The 17,290-nt window shown below is 46.8% G+C and overlaps 2 protein-coding genes across 2 annotated transcripts; one reads left to right on the plus strand and one right to left on the minus strand.

Moving 5' to 3' along the window:
- Positions 1–8,072: 8,072 nt before the first annotated feature.
- On the minus strand, positions 8,073–8,750 carry LOC117590707. The gene has a single exon (XM_034283605.1). The coding sequence runs from the start codon at positions 8,704–8,706 to the stop codon at positions 8,296–8,298; it is 411 nt and encodes a 136-aa protein (XP_034139496.1). The 5' UTR covers positions 8,707–8,750; the 3' UTR covers positions 8,073–8,295.
- A 668-nt stretch (positions 8,751–9,418) lies between these two features.
- LOC117590706 (cell wall protein IFF6) lies at positions 9,419–13,374 on the plus strand. The gene is made up of 10 exons (XM_034283604.1): positions 9,419–10,325; positions 10,422–10,772; positions 10,835–10,963; positions 11,023–11,277; positions 11,348–11,479; positions 11,545–11,835; positions 11,903–12,058; positions 12,115–12,435; positions 12,499–12,639; positions 12,713–13,374. The coding sequence occupies exons 1-10, from the start codon at positions 9,488–9,490 to the stop codon at positions 13,231–13,233; spliced, it is 3,135 nt and encodes a 1,044-aa protein (XP_034139495.1). The 5' UTR covers positions 9,419–9,487; the 3' UTR covers positions 13,234–13,374.
- Positions 13,375–17,290: the final 3,916 nt, after the last annotated feature.

Genomic DNA, 17,290 nt, shown 5'->3' on the forward strand with positions numbered 1-17,290 from the left:
GCCGCGTCGTCAACGAGGCTGGGTCCATGGGTGCCACTAATCCAGGACAACAGCAGGGGCCATACTCGCATTGTATTCGTTTTCGTATTCGTATTCGTTGTGCGGTGTGGTGTGTGGTGTGTGGTATGCTGCATGCAACGTGAGCAGGACATCCGAGACGCAACCATCCGAAAACAAACAAACAAACAAGGACCACGACTGGGACGGACTTTCCCTTGACTCTTCCTCTCTCTCTCTTTCTGAGAGGACATTGCCCGCGGATGTCCGTGTTCTTTTGTTGCATTTGGTTGCCATGACGCGTGCCCCTTCATCATACCCCCGCCCATGCCAAAAGTGAAACTGGAAGCGCCAAATCGTTAAACATTTACAACAAAACAAAAAACAAATCCCACTGGCAACATGGCATTGTAGGCGAGCTGCAAGCTACCCAGAAACCAGAGCGCCTGGCAGCTTAATGGGAATAGTCAGGTAATGAGTGTCCCAATCAATGCAATAATTAGCAGCTTTAAATATTTGAAATATAATTCTCTAGCTTTAACACAGCATAAATAAAGCCTTTTCATGCTGCCAAACTACAGAGAGATAAATGTCCATAATTAGTGTGAATATTTTCGTTTTTCGTAGCTGCTTTCGTGTCCTCTGCGGATCACATACACATTACCTGGAAAGCAATCAAATAATTAAGCAGGAACCAAGAGCCCATGGATAAGTCAGCCACATAATGCTGATCCGTAATTTATACATGTACACACCTACCGCCTTGAGTGGACACCGCGCCTGCAGTGGCATGGCCTGGCATTCGCTGCCCCATGAATAACATTCCAATTTTACACCTACTCAAGCGTAATGGGGAAAGGCAATCGCTGGTGGGCCGCCTAACCACAGACATCCTGCCGGTTAGACACCAACACCCGTATCAGCGCCCACACAAAGGACCCACACACCTGAGCGCAAGTCGTCCGAGTGGCCAGTACTCGTACTCGTCCTTTGCCTTTGTCCTTTGCCATTTGCTCATTATGCCATGTGGTCACACAAAAAATGTCTGCATGTGGTGCGGTGGTTAACAATGCTGCTTTGATGCTATAGTCTACAGTCTATAGCTACCATATATATATACCCGCTTTATGTACATATATACTGAGACTCTAGCGGCTTAATGGTGTGAATACTAAAGACCTGAAGGCTACCCCTTAACGATTGATTCCAAGAAATTGAAACACCAAACAAAAGCGAGCCAAAACCCAAATAAAAGTCTACAAAAAATGTATAATTTTTCAGCATTCTCATCGGATTTATATACCTTTATTTTGATCGCCATTCTGTGTGGGGTATACAAAAATGTAACAAAATAATTTTCATGGGGGTGGGGGGGAAACACTTCCGTGGGGAGAGGAAGTTGTGCAAATTTAGGGCTTCAAGCATGCCAGCCGCGGGAGTAGAATGTAGAATGTAGAATGTAATGCGTTGCTATTAAACGCATTACTGGCTGCTGGCTGCCGCCTGGTGTCCCCTGCCACACTGCCACACTGCCTGTCACTTTGCCATGGATACTCTCAATGGCGGCCGTGGAGGCAGGTGCGGCAAGTGTGAAAGCAGGCCAAGAGTCTGGTATTTTTTTCTGTGTGTGTGTGTGTGTGTGTGTCTGCCATAATTATTAGCTTTGAGCCCAGATAGGGCCCGACGCGTCGCACGTCTCCGAAGGACGCTTTGTTGTGGTCAACAGGATGGGGTTTCCACAGCCCACGCCACGTGTTGGCAGGACAATGCCAAGGACCGAGGCTGGTTAAATGGGTTGCGCTTTATGCGATCTGAGATCATATTTTGCTGCACAATGTGTAAATGGGAACATAAAGGCACACAAAGGGCAGGGCATCAAGGGAAATGAAGGTACTCCAAGAAATTTTAAGAGCTTCCCAGAGCTCATACCACATTTAAAGACATTTCTAGATAGATCTTCAGCTTCTTGATCCTTCAACAGTGCCTGAAACGCACTTAAAACCAACCAAAAAGTATCCCAAGGGTTTCCAGTTTCCAATTGTTCTCTGGGGGAAAGAACTCCCCCTCACCCGAAACTGGATCACAGCCAGGGGGAATCTAGAGTTTATTTTAGAGTTTTAATTAGATAGTCGCTAATTGGTGATCTAAACTGTGCTACCAGCATAAATGGTCATCTAATTTAGATTCGATTAAATGTTTAACCAACGGCTGACCAAAGAACCAATTGAGCAACGATAGAGCCAGACAAACCCAAACAAAAACGAAGCCCAAACCCTGACGGAGTTGGAGTAGGAGTATGAGGAGTATGAGAGAACGCGAAGGCGAAGGCGAAGGCGAACCGTGTGAATGTAATCCGATCGGTTTTCTAACCGCAAGAACCTGCTGTGCCTCCCCAAATAGTATACCGAAAAAAATACCCTATAGAGATCCAAAAGTTCCGGGGGGATTGGCGGGTTCGTTGTGCTATTTATCGATGAAAGCGTGTCTATTGTTTGAGTGTGCGTGTGTGTGTGTGTGTGGATGGTATGGTTTAAGGTTACCCCCCAGGAAATGTCAATATTTGTCATTACCGCGTGGCATTTTCTAGCGAATTTCTTTAGTTTTGGGTTTCGACATTGCACCGCACCGCACGGCACGGCACGGCACGGCTTTTGTCTACATATTCTACACTGCTCGGTGTTCCCGGGGTTCTGTTCTGTTCTTTCGGTTTCAGAGTTTTAGATTTGGGTTTGGTTTTTGGCCGGCTTTCCCTTTGTCAACGCACAAAGGCCGCCGTTCCCGTTCCCGTACCGTTGTTGATTATGTAAGAAATGAAGCGCCCGAAATGAAGACGCAGTCTGGTTGGGCCTGGCCCCTCTCTATTTGCCATCACCAAACACACTGCCAGCGGAAATGCAGACCAGATCGGAACAGAACAGAACAGACCAGACCAAGCCAGGCCAGGCCAGAACTGGGCTTGGTTTTCCCACTGTTTGCCCAGTCGACTTGTGTTTCTTCCGTTTCCGATAATCGGATATGTATACAAACGTAGGGTACAGGCGGAGACAGTCGGACAGGGTATGCAAATTATCCTTCCAGCTATCTTTCGACACTCAAATTGGATGGGAATGAGGTGCAGATCGCTTTGACTTATTTCGCGAGTGCTCCTCAGAGTTTGCTCCCAGCTGGAGAAGACTTTTATGGGACTTCAATCTGCTTAAAATGCAGCAAAGAATGTGCTTTAAATGTTATTTTAAAATTGTTATTTATCAATTCTTTTAGCGTGACTACAACAAAGCTGCAAGGGGCGACGCAAGAGGATTTCTCCTGCACACTTTGACCCAATGCGACTCGTGAGCGTGACCCACGAAATTTCCACACTTCAGCGTCCATCTTTGTGGCCGATGAAGGAGTTATGCGATGTAACAGAGTCTAGTAGCTGCACTCAGAATTCCTTTAAGAAGCAGGAGGACACAACTGCGACGATGGTGATGCGTATCCAGACGGCACCTATTTAATATAAACGAGAAGGGACGTGTGAGACGCTTCTTACGCGTCACAACTTTTATACCCGGCACTCAGTACCACTTCTGCACCTTAGCGGTGTTTTGTCAAATTTTAAATATTTTCTTCATCTGTCATATGCATCTACAACACTTAACACACCAACACGCTCCTTTAGCTAGCCCTAGACCCACACACTGCAGACTCGCGGCAGAGGCAGAGGCCGAAGCAGAGTGTGAATGAGAGAACGTGAAAAAAACAAATATAAGCTGACGGACAGGGTGGGTTTAGCCACTGCAAATTAAATTCTTCATTGTGGCTATAATAATGATCCAATCGCGGATCCCAATCGGATTCGGTGATCTGATAGATATGGCCATTCCCTACGGATTTAGATGTAGATTTGGGAGGCTTTCGCCCTTTTGCGGGGGCGGAAGGGGGCGGGGTATATTTTTGAAATACACTTATAACAGTGTGAGAATACAGAAGTCTGGATGCAAAATTTTGTGGCTCTAGCTTTTATGGTCTCTGAGATCCAGGCGCTCAACAAGACGGACGGACGGACGGACATACGGACGGACAGACAGACATGGCTTAATCGTGTGCGTTACATACAACCGTTATTCGCACAAATACAATACACCCTATTTACTCTTCGAGTACCGGGTATAAAAAGCCAAAGAGTCCCCTCCAAATGGAAAGCAACAACATAAAGAGCATTTTAAAACTGTGATTGTCATTTTTGTTGCACAAATTTACACAAACATTTACACGATGCATACATTTAAAGACATAATTGAAGCAAATTTGCTGTAGCACACACACACACATGCAGTACCTATTTGCATAATTTAACAAAATCAATTGAACATAAAAGGAAATACAAATTTGTGCCATTCTTTGGTGTGGTTTGGAGTCTGCAAAGGGGGCACGGCAGGGCACACCGCTAAAATCGCTTTGGATGCTGCCATCTATGCACATTAATCATTTCAATTCCTTCTTTTTATTTGTCATATTTAATTTTTGTTGTTTTTTCTGCTGCCACTTCATGGGCAATCGATCGATGTCCATGTCAATCGAATGTATGTCGTGCTTTTGGCCTCTCCATCATGGAAGACATGCTGAATGCTGAATCTCTTGGCCCCTGTGCACACCCTGCATCTTGATCGTGTTTTCTTGTGCAGCTCCTTTCGGGCTGCATGGGCAGAGCGGATTAGGTTACAGCAAACGTGGTGAGGACAATGCCCGGACACAGGCAAAAGGCAGGAGAAGAGCAGGAGCGGTGTTTCAACCACTTAACAATGGGCCATCGGTGAGCGTCATGTGGCAAGTGGATTGGCAGCTTGTAATCCTTTGCCCCAACCCCCTGCTGGTGCTGCTGCCACTCCAACCCTATGCACGGACAGGGAGTACATGCTTATTGCATCATCGCTTTATTGCTCTAATGCGATTTACATTCATTTTTAATCGAGCCTCTCCGGCGATTAAGTTTGAGGCTTCCTCCTGCTCCCACTGCTTATTACGCACTTTTTTCGGGGGGGAGTGCAACTTGTCTGTTGTCTGTCTCGAGAGCAGGCGACCCTTTCATCGTGCCGTGCAAAATGCGGAAAAAGGTACAGTTGCCAGTGCCCCATGAGACACTGAGAGGCAATGAAGCGCTTCTCTGCCCCAAACACAGTCTCGCCTTCGGATAGCGTAAATATAATTCGATTGCAAACGATAGTTTGCTTGTACTTTTTTTTATTTTTATTCTAAACTGCATGAAAACGGAAGACAGACTTTAAGCCGGATACGTTCGTTTTGTCGGAGACGGTATCCAAATTGGATTTAGAGATGTTGACGTAGAGGAAGAAGACGACGTGGATATCCCAGAGATATCCCCGGTAAACGTGCCATTTGAGGACTCTGATGATTTCGATGATAACTACTTCTTGAATCTTTGCATACTGAATATTAGCGGTGACTAGGAAGACTTCGAATACCCTGAAGTGCAGGAGGATCAGTCTGACATGTCCGAGTCGGAGAATGAGCAGCCTGCCGATGCTGAGTCCGACGTCGCACAATAAAGTGTATGCAAAATTCGATAATAATTCATAATTTGTGGTTTTTCTTTCTCAAAGCAGTGCTCTTAGCTCTTGTCTGTCTCGAGCAGCAAATCATTACGATACCTGAGGGATTTCAAAGGCTGGAACAAGCCCGTCCTGGCCAGTACTGGTGTCAGCGCTGCGGTAGGCTTGACAGCTTTATATCTGCACTAATTCAATACTTTGAACTAAAAATAATAGTAATTGAATGAATAATTAGTTCAATAGTTTTCAATGCGCGTAAAGTCCGTTGAAATCGATTTACATTCTGCCGCCTGCCGCATATTCGGGGAACATAAATTAAAGCACACTTTTGGGGCTCGCACAAATAATGCTCGTGTATAATGCATGTAATACGCGTGTAGAAATACATGTAAAAAATAATGAAAAACATCATTTTGCAGAGAGAAAACAACACTGTGATTGGCTTGATTGCTTAAAGTTATTGTCGATAATGCAACCGAAATTGATGTAAAAAGTAAATAAATAAAACCGAATTATTTTGTGACTAGATTTTTATTACAGATTATAGGACTAGGTGTATGCCTCATATGGGAGTTGCAATTAAAGATAAAACCTACACAAGTTTATTATTCCATTCTCATTGATTAAATTAATTATATTTAACTTCTATTTTAAATATGTAATTAAGTATATTTTGCTGTCTCAAAGATCTCTTTCACTCCCAAACTGTCACTCTCTTTCTCTCTGCTGTCTCGTTTTGTATGTAATCAGACCATCTGTCTGTCTCTATCTCTGTGGCAAGTGAAATTAGGAGTGGCAGTGGGAGTTTGGGTTGGGTTTGGGTTGGTGGTTGAATCGTGATGTCTGTGATAAGCTCATGCCCCGGATTGTCTTTAAAGTTTGTGGCCACGCGTGCATTATTCTCAATCCCAGCCACTGCCAGCCACCCTTGGGTCTTGTTTATGCAACGAAACTAATTTAAAGTGCTTCACGCGGCGGTCGCTTAATCCGCTGCCATGGTGTGCGTGTGTCTGTGTGTGTGATAACTTCGTTAAGTTGTTGACACGCATATGAAGGGGATTGGCAGGGTGTGGGATAAATAATAATAACAATATAGTCAGTAATTAAATGACTGCGGCACGTGGCGCAAGGCCAACGAGGAAGCCGAACCCAAGCCCGATGACCGATGCCCCGAAGCCCCGAAGCCCAAAAAGTTCTCAGGCAGGAAACGGCGGACAAATCAATTAATTTGTTAGCACTCACTTTGAGGGATACAAAATAATAGATCAGTTTTGCTTAGGAAGGGGGAGGTGAAAATCAATATAAGTTCCATACCAACCAAACTGAATGACTGCGTGGCAGGAGCCTGCCTACTATAAATAACATTTACATCTGAAAATTCCTACAGATAGAATTTTAATAGAGTGAGGCTTCCAGCATTTACCACTCGTCACTTGTATGTAGATGCAACTCGTTGCTATTTCTGTTGGTTAATGCATCGAATTGCTTGGAATTTAATGGGCATTCCCCGTGGATTGCTTACCACTGATGGCATTCGGATTTAAGATTATTTTAGGAATTCGATTAGAAAGTTGAACACGTTCAAAAGCAGCAGCAGCAGCAGCAGCAACTGTCAGTCAGTCAGTTAGTTAGTCAGCCCATGCATATTTGTGGCTTCATTTAATTTGGCAATTATTTTGCACAACACAAACAAAATACACACCGACACTGGAGGGGCATAGAGAAATAAATGTTGAATGAATCTGAAGAGTGATGTGGATCTGGGATGTGGAGTTGGGTATTTCCATTTGATGGCTGGCTGCTGTTGCTGCTGCTGCTGCGGCAGCGTTGACATTCAACTATTTGCACAATAAATTCAAGTAAATCTTTTCACGAATTAAATTTCATTTGTTTACGACTCAATGAAAAGCCACAAAGCTTTTGCCAATGGGCTTTGTCTGTCAGTTTGAGTTGGCCTTTTCCACATGCATACACACAAACAGACAAACACACACACACACATACACTCCAACACCCACTACCCCACTCCTCCTCCTGTGCTGCTGCTGCTGCTGCTGCTGCTGCTGTGTGTACTCGTCGTGGTACGTAGCTGTATCTGTATCTGTATCTGTGTCTGTGGTGTCTCGTTGAAATACAAATTTATAGCTTGTATTTTTGGCACAATTAAGATTTGCGCACATAAACGCCCAACTTGTGCTGGCATTAAGTGCTTTGCCCGAAAACTTTTAATTGAAATAATTTGTTCAGGCCTCTGGGGAAAGACAGAAAGACAGAACGACAGCAGAACTACAGCAGAGGCTATATGTGCACTGAAAATGTTTCTACATAAATGCATATATTTTTTCGAATGATTGCTGAATACATTTTGACTTGCAGAATATTGGTTTTTGTGGCACAACAAACGATTTCAATTACATAATCTAAGGTTGCACGGTCCAGTTGCCCAAAGGGAAGGACACTGCTAATGGCATTTACGATTCAGCGAGTCCACATAATCAGCGAGTGCTTCAATGACTGCATCGAGCTGTCATGCATGAAATGGAGTAATTCTGTGCCTGATGATTGCTTCTTTCTGCTGAATTCAGCAGATTCTTTAGACTCAGAAAGATTTCTGACGAGTGCTTGATGGCAATCGGTTGATCTGTAATCCAATCTGCCTATATTGAGTGCATGATTTGATCCCCTATCCCCTATTTGTGTTGATGAATGAATGAATGAGCTATTCTGAGCAGTCGTCGCCTCTCCCTTAGTAGATATAGCCCTTGTCGCTGCTAAATTTGTAACAGACACGTTTGAAGCAAATGCGACGTCTCTCTGTAGTGGATGTAACCTCTGTGGTTGTGTCCGATCCCGTTGAATTCGATGCCAGCGTAGTTGTTCCCTCACTCGTTGATTCCCCCACCGTGGAGTTGCTCGTTGTGTCAGTGCTCTCGGTGGTTTCCCCTGTGGGTTCACTGGGCACTGTGGTGGTGGTCTCCAAGGGCGACACTGTGCTAGTGGTGTTGTCCGTCTCCAAGTCCAGGAAATTCAGCAGCACATCCATGAACTTCAGTATGGAGCCACGATCCTCTTGCGTAAAAGTCTGAGCCGCTGTGCTGCCCGCCAGGGCGATCAAGAGCAGCGCAGCAAAGGTCTGGTTCTGTGTGAAGGCTGCCATCGGATTCGCTTGGATTGGGCTAGGTCTTGGCGCGTTGGTCTAACTTCTAACTGGACACATTGAGGCGAGCTTTGTGCATTTATACGAGTACAATGCGCATTTGGGCCAGGTGTTTCGTATCTCTATGCGGAAATCATAGTGCCAAAATCGTAAACCCCCAACAGCTGGCGTCACGTGCTTCAGCCAAAAAAGATACCCACAAAATTGGGTTTGACAGAACATTGGGGCTATTTGGGTGACTGCAGCCATCATTTGAGCTGGAAAATTCTAACGTTGAGTCATGGAGTAATGGAAGGTTCAGAAAGAATCATAAATGAGCGGAACGTTTCAGCATTTACGGGAAAAAAGATCCAACTTTGATGCACCCAGTCGAATCAGTCTTTATTCTGTTTGAACAATATTTATGCTGAAGCGGAATCAAATCTCGTTCCCATCAGATTTTTTTGTTCTTTCTCTGATGAAGCTCACACACTTTTTGTAGCAAACCATTGATTCGTTTTCAGCTGCGAGATGGAGATAAGACCCACGCCAGAACATGCAGAAAGAATGCTCTGAAGCAATGATATGATGACGATCGCGGGGGCACGTTTACAGCATGCCAATGCTGTGGCATGTGGCTATCGCTGTGCGGGTGAGGGAAAAGCTTGCCAGTGGCGATAAGCATCGACCATAAAAGCGCTCGGATCGTGGCGAGATCTATCAATCACCGACGAGTTCCATCAGCGTTAAGATCAAGCATTCGAGAGTTCAGAGTTAAGAGTTCAGCATCCAATCGTTCAAGATGTGGCGCCTTCAGCTATTCCTTTTGTTGTCCACCTGCTTCCTCATACCCCACGAGGCGAAGCCAACGAAGCGTTCGCCCATCGGCTCCTCCACCCCTACATCATCCTTCATCAGCACAATTGCCTCGACTTCAACCGCATCCACCTCGAACTCAATGACAACGTCGACTTTCACACCTGACGTGGTAGACAGCCGCACAGCAGCCACAGTGGCCCAAGTGGTGCGACGTGTGACGAACATTGGGCGTCTGGCCGCTAAGGATCTGGCCGATCTGCTGCTGGCCAGCATGCAGGCGCGTGGCATTAAGCTAACACCCTTCCAGGAGACCACGATGAAGTCCTTGCGCAGCAACGAGACCAGGGAGACCCAGAGCGAGGCGGACCAGCTGTATGTGGGCATGGACGTGATCATCGACATTCTGATTGGTGCCCAGTCGGAGGCAACCTGTGGCCACATCATCCGCGACATTGAGAAGTCGCAGGACAAGAATAGTCTCACCCTGACACTCAAGTCCTTCCTGGCCCTGTGCTCCTTCAACGGCATCGAGTGCACTGAGAACGAGGTGGCGCAGATAATCAAGAGCAGCAGCGCCCAGCAGAAGCGACAGGAGAAGGCCCTGGAGCAGGACGATTTCGAGATGGCAGAGGGCACAGGTGCTCGACTCACACGGCGCGTCGGACACCCCCTTGCCGCGACTAAGGGCGAGCGGGAGACGGTTTTGAGCTTCCTACAGGCGCGGAATGTAACCCAGCTGACAACGATTCTCAATACCCTGCTGCAAGTGTGCGGTGCCTCGGGTAGCGAGGCTCACAACATCATCCAAAATCTGCAAGAAAGTAAGTTTAACGAGCAACGAGTTGCCATAACGAGTAGCTATAACGAGTGGAGAATTATGACTGCTGATCAGGACTAATTCTCTCGCTCTCTTTCAGTGGGTCCCGATGGCATGAGCCTGCTCCAGGTGAATGCCTTCAGCATGCTGATCGTCTCCCTGCTGGACAGCCTCACGACCATTTCGCAGGGTCACAGAAGCGGCTTCTGTGCCGCCACTCCCGATAGCTGGGCGGTTCGCCTCCTCGAGATGGGTGTGGCCAAGGTGGTGCTGCTCGGCCTGATGACGGCCCTCGATCGCTCCATTGTGAGTCCCCCCAGCAACAGCAATGTGGAGGCGCTCAACAGCCTCAACGGCGGTGGCTCTCTGCAGGATGTCAAGAGCTTGATGAGCGAAAAGTCGGTGGCTACAGCAAAGCGTGCTATACCCACAGTTGGAAACGTTAATCAGCGTGAGTTGATACTAAAACTCACACAGGAATTCCTCATTTAACTATTCAATTTTCTTGTACAGAGGCGGGCACTGTCATCAAAGGCACAAACAACTTCCAGGGTAGTCTGGTTAAGGCCAACGCTCCCATTGGTGCAGCGATTCCGATTCTTAGCGATGTATCCGGCGGCAGTTTGGGCAACGTGAATCAACGTAAGTGGAATAGTTTTCCATATCTATTTTCTAGTTCTTACCTTTTTGAATCATTCTAGAGGGTCCAACTGCTTCCATTACGGGCTCCGACAACACAGTGGCCAATGCTGTGGAGGTCAATGCTGTTGTCCAGGCGGCCCTTGCTGTTCTCAGCTCCCTTACCGGACAGGCTGCGGGTGCTACTTCCGGAAGTGGCTCTCCAACGGGCTTGCTAGGCACCACCACTGGCACGGGTTCGAGTGGTTCCACGACATCCAGTGGCTCCACCACTTCTGGCAGCCCCTCTGGACTAATCGTTGGAAATACAAATCAACGTGAGTTGGCTTGCTAAAACACTTGGGAATTCGCTCCTTAAACTATTCAATTCGAATTCTTCCAATGCAGAGGGACCGGACACTGTCATTGAGGGTGATGGCAATAGCAAGACAAGTCTCGTCAGTGCCAATGCTGTCGTTGGGGCAGTGGCTCCAGTTCTCACCAAAGTATCTGGTGGCGCCATTACCAACCAAAATCTACGTAAGTGTTTGGGAAGATGGTTTACTGATCCTCACTTGCTGATGATTTCATTGTGCTCTTTGTAGAGGGTCCACGTACAGTCATTAAGGGCAAAAACAATTCAGTGTCCACCCTGGTGGATGCCGATATTGTGCTCGGCTTGGCCGTTTCTCTCTTGAACTCCATTACGGGTCAGAACTCAACCGGAAGTGGTTCTTCCACTGGCTCCACGGGCACTGGTTCGACTGGTTCCACTGGCTCTGCTGTCTCTACAGGATCCACTGGCTCGACTGCCTCCACTGGATCCACTCGCAGCTCTACGAATGGTTCTTCTGGCACTGCCACCAAAAGCGGATTGATTGGCAACCAAATTACTTGTAAGTTTTCCCTCCTGTCTGCTCCTCCGCTGAATTTATTGTGATGTTCCTTTCTTCTCGCTCGCAGCATCGGGAGATTCGGTAACTGGCAACAACAATCTGCTGGGCGGTCTTGTGAATGTGGTAGCTCCGATCGGAGCCAATGTGCTTGCCCTCAACAAGATCACGGGCGCAGGCGGCAGCTCTTCCTCCGGCTCCGGACTCATTGGCAACCAAATCGATTGTGAGTAGCTTTTGGACTGAAGTCCTTTCTGCTTGCTGACTAATTTGTTGTTCCAGCGAGTGGCAGCACTGTCAAGGGTAAAGATAATGTCGTCTCGAAGCTGGTCAATGTCGCTCTGCCGATTGGCCTCAACGCCTTGGCCCTGAACAGCATCACGGGCGGCGGCAGCGGCTCCTCTGGCGGTGGTCTACTAGGGGGCAACTTTCTGACTCAAAGCGGGGACACTGTCACCGGCGACAACAACAAGCTCATCAATGTCGTGGATGTCAGTGGCAACGTGCTGGCCAGCCTCTTGGCCCTGAACAGCATTGATGGCTCCGGCTCCGGCTCCGGCTCCGGCTCTGGTTCCGGCTCAGGCGTTGGCAATTCAGTCAAGAGTGAGTGTTGCCTGCTTTAATCAGCCTTCAAGGACATTGTGCTGAAGATCAAAACTCTTTCAGGTGGACCCGGACAGATCATTGTGGGCAACAACAATGAAATCCTGAAGCTGATCGACGTGGAACCCAACATCCTGGCCAATGTGGCAGCCCTGAACATGATCAAGGGCAGCGGTGCCGCCTGCGTGGGCAACAGCGTCAGCCGTAAGTGCACTCTAAACGATAAGATCTCAAGGAGCCCCTTCTCTTACCCCATACCCCTCTCTCCCTCTTGCAGGTGGACCCAACACGGAGATTGTGGGCGATAATAATCGCATTTTCAAGCTGGTAAATGTGAATGCCAATGTGCTGGCCAATGTGGGTGTGCTGAACCAACTGATTGGCAACGTGGCCAACGACTGCAGCATCGATGTAGTCACAACGGAGCCACCAACCCAGCCACCAACAGAGCCACCAACACAGCCACCGACTGATCCACCAACGCAGCCACCGACTGAGCCACCAACGCAGCCACCAACGCAGCCACCAACACAGCCACCCAATTATGGGCCACCCACCAACGAGCCACCCACGAACGAGCCACCCACGAACGAGCCACCCACGAACGAGCCACCCACCAACGAGCCACCCACCAACGAGCCACCCACCAACGAGCCACCCACCGTTCGGCCACCCACCGTCCGTCCGCCCTCGCCCAATCCGAACAATTGCTATCGGCGCTACTGCCGCAAGTGGCGCACGCGCCCCAGCTACCTCTGCTACAAGAACTGCGGCGGTCCCCTCACCTACAAGCCCTAGGCTGCAGCCACATGGATATCACTTGTTATTCGTGGCACTGCCAGCCACCATGCCACTGGGCATTTACTTGATTTGTCTACTCTCTAAGCAAAACGTTGTTTAATTTATTTCAAATACACACTAAAAATATTGAATCATAAATCGAAGTTTATTATTTGGGCACGCTCCGAGAATAATCACAATTCAAAGAGAGTCTCTTTAGTGATTCCTCTTCGCTTAAATGTTGTGCCAACGAGCCTCGCACAAATTCAGTCGAATTCTATTGAGTCTTCATTCATAATTCATTCACTCATTTTGAGGGTGAAGGTTCAGTGGGAAAAGTAAAACATTGAAATGCCAAACCAGGCCTCTTCACCCTTACCACAAAAAAAATTCAAAGTTCAGGCTGTCAGGTGCTCCACCTACCATCAAGGTGGGAGCCAAATGCAATTACATTTCCACACAAAGAGCACCGAACAAAGTTTAAGCGAAAAGCAAAAAAGTTACTCTGTATAAATAAAAGATAACATTATTAACAAACCGAGGCCCCAACTCCACAGAGAAGCAGTGGAGCACCTCAAGCCCGAGCCCAAGTTAGACAAATGGTCGTCGTCTGCGGAAATCGGGGAATGTTCCGGCTCTGATGGGAGAGTTGGGGGTGGCTGGTAGCTGGCAGCTGGAGTGACGCTGGTGAACGTGCCTCACGCCACATGAAATCATAATGAAAGCAATAAAAGTAACTCCCAACAAAAGACCAGAATCAGAAGCAGAACCCAAACCAGAAACAGAAACAGAAACAGAAGTCGAAGCAGAAGCAACAGCAGAGCGACAACATTGCTGGCGCTTGAGGTGTGAGTGTCTCACCTCATAATTGATGACCTAAGTAATTTGTTATGGCCATGGAACGTGAAAGAAACACGCAGAAACGTTGCGGAAGAGCAAAATATTGAAGTAATTATAAACATTTTTAAACAGCCTACAGGGATGACAAACTGGCTCAGGACTGGGGGTTGCTTTTGCGGGTGCTACGGGGATAACAGCTAATGATAACCATCGGGCGACGAGTGGGTGTTAAATATTATGCAGCACCTTTGGGAGGCAGATCTGGTGGGAAGGGAAGGCATCACATAATGTATTAATATTGTCCCGAAGGTACGATCTTAATTATACCCGGTACTCGAAGAGTAAATAGGGTATATTGTATTTGTGCGAATAACGGTTGTATGTAACGCACGGAAGGAAACGTTTCCGAACCCAATAAAGTATATATCTTCTTGGTCAGCATCAATAGCCGAGTCGATAGAGCCATGTCTGTGTGTCCGTCTGTCCGTCCGTCCGTCTTGTTGAGCGCCTGGATCTCAGAGACCATAAAAGCTAGAGCCACCACATTTTACATCCAGACTTCTGTATGCTCACACTGTTACAAGTGTATTTCAAAAATGAGCCACGCCCCCTTCCGCCCCCGAAAAAGGGCGAAAACCTCCCAGTCCTACAGTTTTGAAGATAAAAGGAAACACCTTTCCGTAGGGAATGACCATATCTATAAAATCACCAATTGGATCATTAATATAGCCAGAATGAAGAAATGAATTTTCAGCGGCTAAACCCACAGCTAATATTTGTTTTTTTTTTTTAACATTCTCTCATTCACACTCTGCTTCGCGCAGACACGTCTCTGCCTCTGCCTCTGCCGCGTCTCTGCCCTGACTCTGCAGTGTGTGGCTCTAGGGAAGGGTGGCGAGCTAAAGGAGCGTGTTGGCGTGAGTAGTGTTGTTGATGCAGATGACAGATGAAGAAAAAATGCGAAGTTGACAAATAACCGCTAAGGTGCAGATGTAGTACTGAGTGCCGGGTATAAAAGTTGTGACGCGTAAGAAGCGTCTCACACGTCCCTTCTCGTTTTTATTGAGGATAATCCTCTGTGAAAGACAACATTTAAAGCACTTTGCAGCTCTATGATTATTGTTAGCTTTCAAAATATGTGCTGGCAAAAGGGAACGTAGAACTCAGTTAAAAACTAGCCAACACTGAGCGGTCACTACTGATTATCACTGTTCAACACTGCGACTGCAACAATTTCTTTCACTCACTTGTTGCAATTTTCCTTGTGGCAACAGCCACAGTCACAGACTCTGTTCTGGGGAATACAATCGATATTCTGCTACGAGGCATTGGGCATTGAAAATGCAGCAGACTTTAGGCGCAGACATGTTTTATGTTCTTGTCAGTCACCGAAAGCGACAGGAGGCAGACACACAGAGAGACTAAGAGACAGATAGACAGTGGGTGAGTAAAGTTTATGGTCAGAGCAGGCAGTAGACAGTGTTTTCATCTTACTTTCGCTGTGGCACGACGACTGATTCTGTGCTTTCCTTCGTTTCTTCTTGCTGCCGTTTTATTATTGTACATAATTTGCACGTGCTACGAATATCTAAAATTACGACCATCGTATGAGAGCGAAAGTGCACAGGTTGTCTGTCTACGGGATGGGAAATGGGAATGGAAAATGGGCATGGAGCTGGGGATGGTTCTAGTAGGATTGGTCGAGCGACTGCTGGCTGGCTGGCTGGCTGGCTGGGTGGGTGGTTGGTTGTGTGGGTGGGCAATGTCGTGTACATTATTTTGCTTTCAGGCGTTGAAATAAAAGTAAAAGTCGCTAAGCTTTAAATGAGTCGAGTGAAAGCCACAGTCCAGTGGGTCGACCCATGTAGACTGGTTGTGTCTGGTTTGTCTGCTCCTGTCTGTTACCCTCCTCTCCCCTGGGCAAGTGAAATCTTCTCACAAGTTGCCCCCGGGGGGCACCCTGACTGACTGACTGACTGACTCGACTGGACTGGACTGGCTTGCTTACTTTTACACGTTTTATGTGCAAAATAAATGTGAACTAATGCATTTTTATTAATATATACAAGCGTGCTGGGAATTTCAAGCTAACATCCAGTGTCCTGTGTTTCATGTCCTGGACGTACACGCTCCCCCCGCCTGTCCTCCTGCTCCCAGCCACTGATGATGATTAAGCGTAAAAACCGCAAATGTTTTTTAAATGCAGTGCAAATGCTTTTGGCTCCCATGCCTTTGAGCTGCTCTCAGCTTTGTCTATGGCTGTGGCTCCAGCTCCAGCTCCTGCTTCTTTTTTGGCTCTGGGCTAAGTGAGTAGTTTGCTTGTGTCGAGTCAGAATCGTGTTGAAATATTTAGCACAGGCGTGTACGTGTTACAACACACTGTTGCTGCCATTGTCCGATTGGATTTACTTCAGACATCACCCCAGGAAACAAGACAGCAGCAAAATGGAAACTATGTCACTGCTCAGAGACTTTTCCTACTTAGTGAAGAGGACTCTTCATAGTTCAAACCGAAATATATAGATCGAAGTTTCATTTAACCTAATTTATATAGAAATTTCTTTGTTATTAAAACTAAAAAGGAGCTGAAGGTACCCTAATTTCAGGAAGTTGTTTATGAGTAGTAAAATTAATCTATTGCTGCACAGGAAGACAATCCCGAAGGGTGCCTTTCATCATTGATTAAACGGAGACAAAGCATTGAGAGATAGAAATACTTGGCCCCCAAATATGAAGCTACTTTCTGGTTGCATGTCTCTGTCACTCCTTAGATCCGCTCCATACAGGGTCGTTCCTTAATGAAACTTTGCAATCAGTCGTTACTTCAGTCAAAGCAAATAACTTGAATAAGTGCTTGAAGCCATTTGGTTGATGGCTCAACAATTAGCTGCACTTTATCAGGACTCATGTGGATCATGTTGGTGAGAACAGATCCCCCTGCTTAAAGAATATTATTATTCCCTTTATTATGCACAATGGAATCCACTGGCAAATGAAATGACAAGTGGGCAAGAGGGTGTATGTGCGATGACAAGCAGACACTTTGCATACTAAAAAGTGGCGTTCGAACAGTGAGGGGATGGTACGTAGATCCAGACAGAATGAATGGGAAAAGAAAATAACGCCGCCGCCGACTCTATTGACATTTTAGGGTTTCATTGTAAAGCAATTTAAATTATTGTGTGTATTTCTATTTCATTCAGCTTCCACATCCACATCAACCGCTCTCCCTCCT

The sequence above is a fragment of the Drosophila guanche genome, unplaced genomic scaffold, assembly GCF_900245975.1.
Source record: "Drosophila guanche unplaced genomic scaffold, DGUA_6, whole genome shotgun sequence".
In the NCBI taxonomy this organism is placed as follows: domain Eukaryota; kingdom Metazoa; phylum Arthropoda; class Insecta; order Diptera; family Drosophilidae; genus Drosophila; species Drosophila guanche.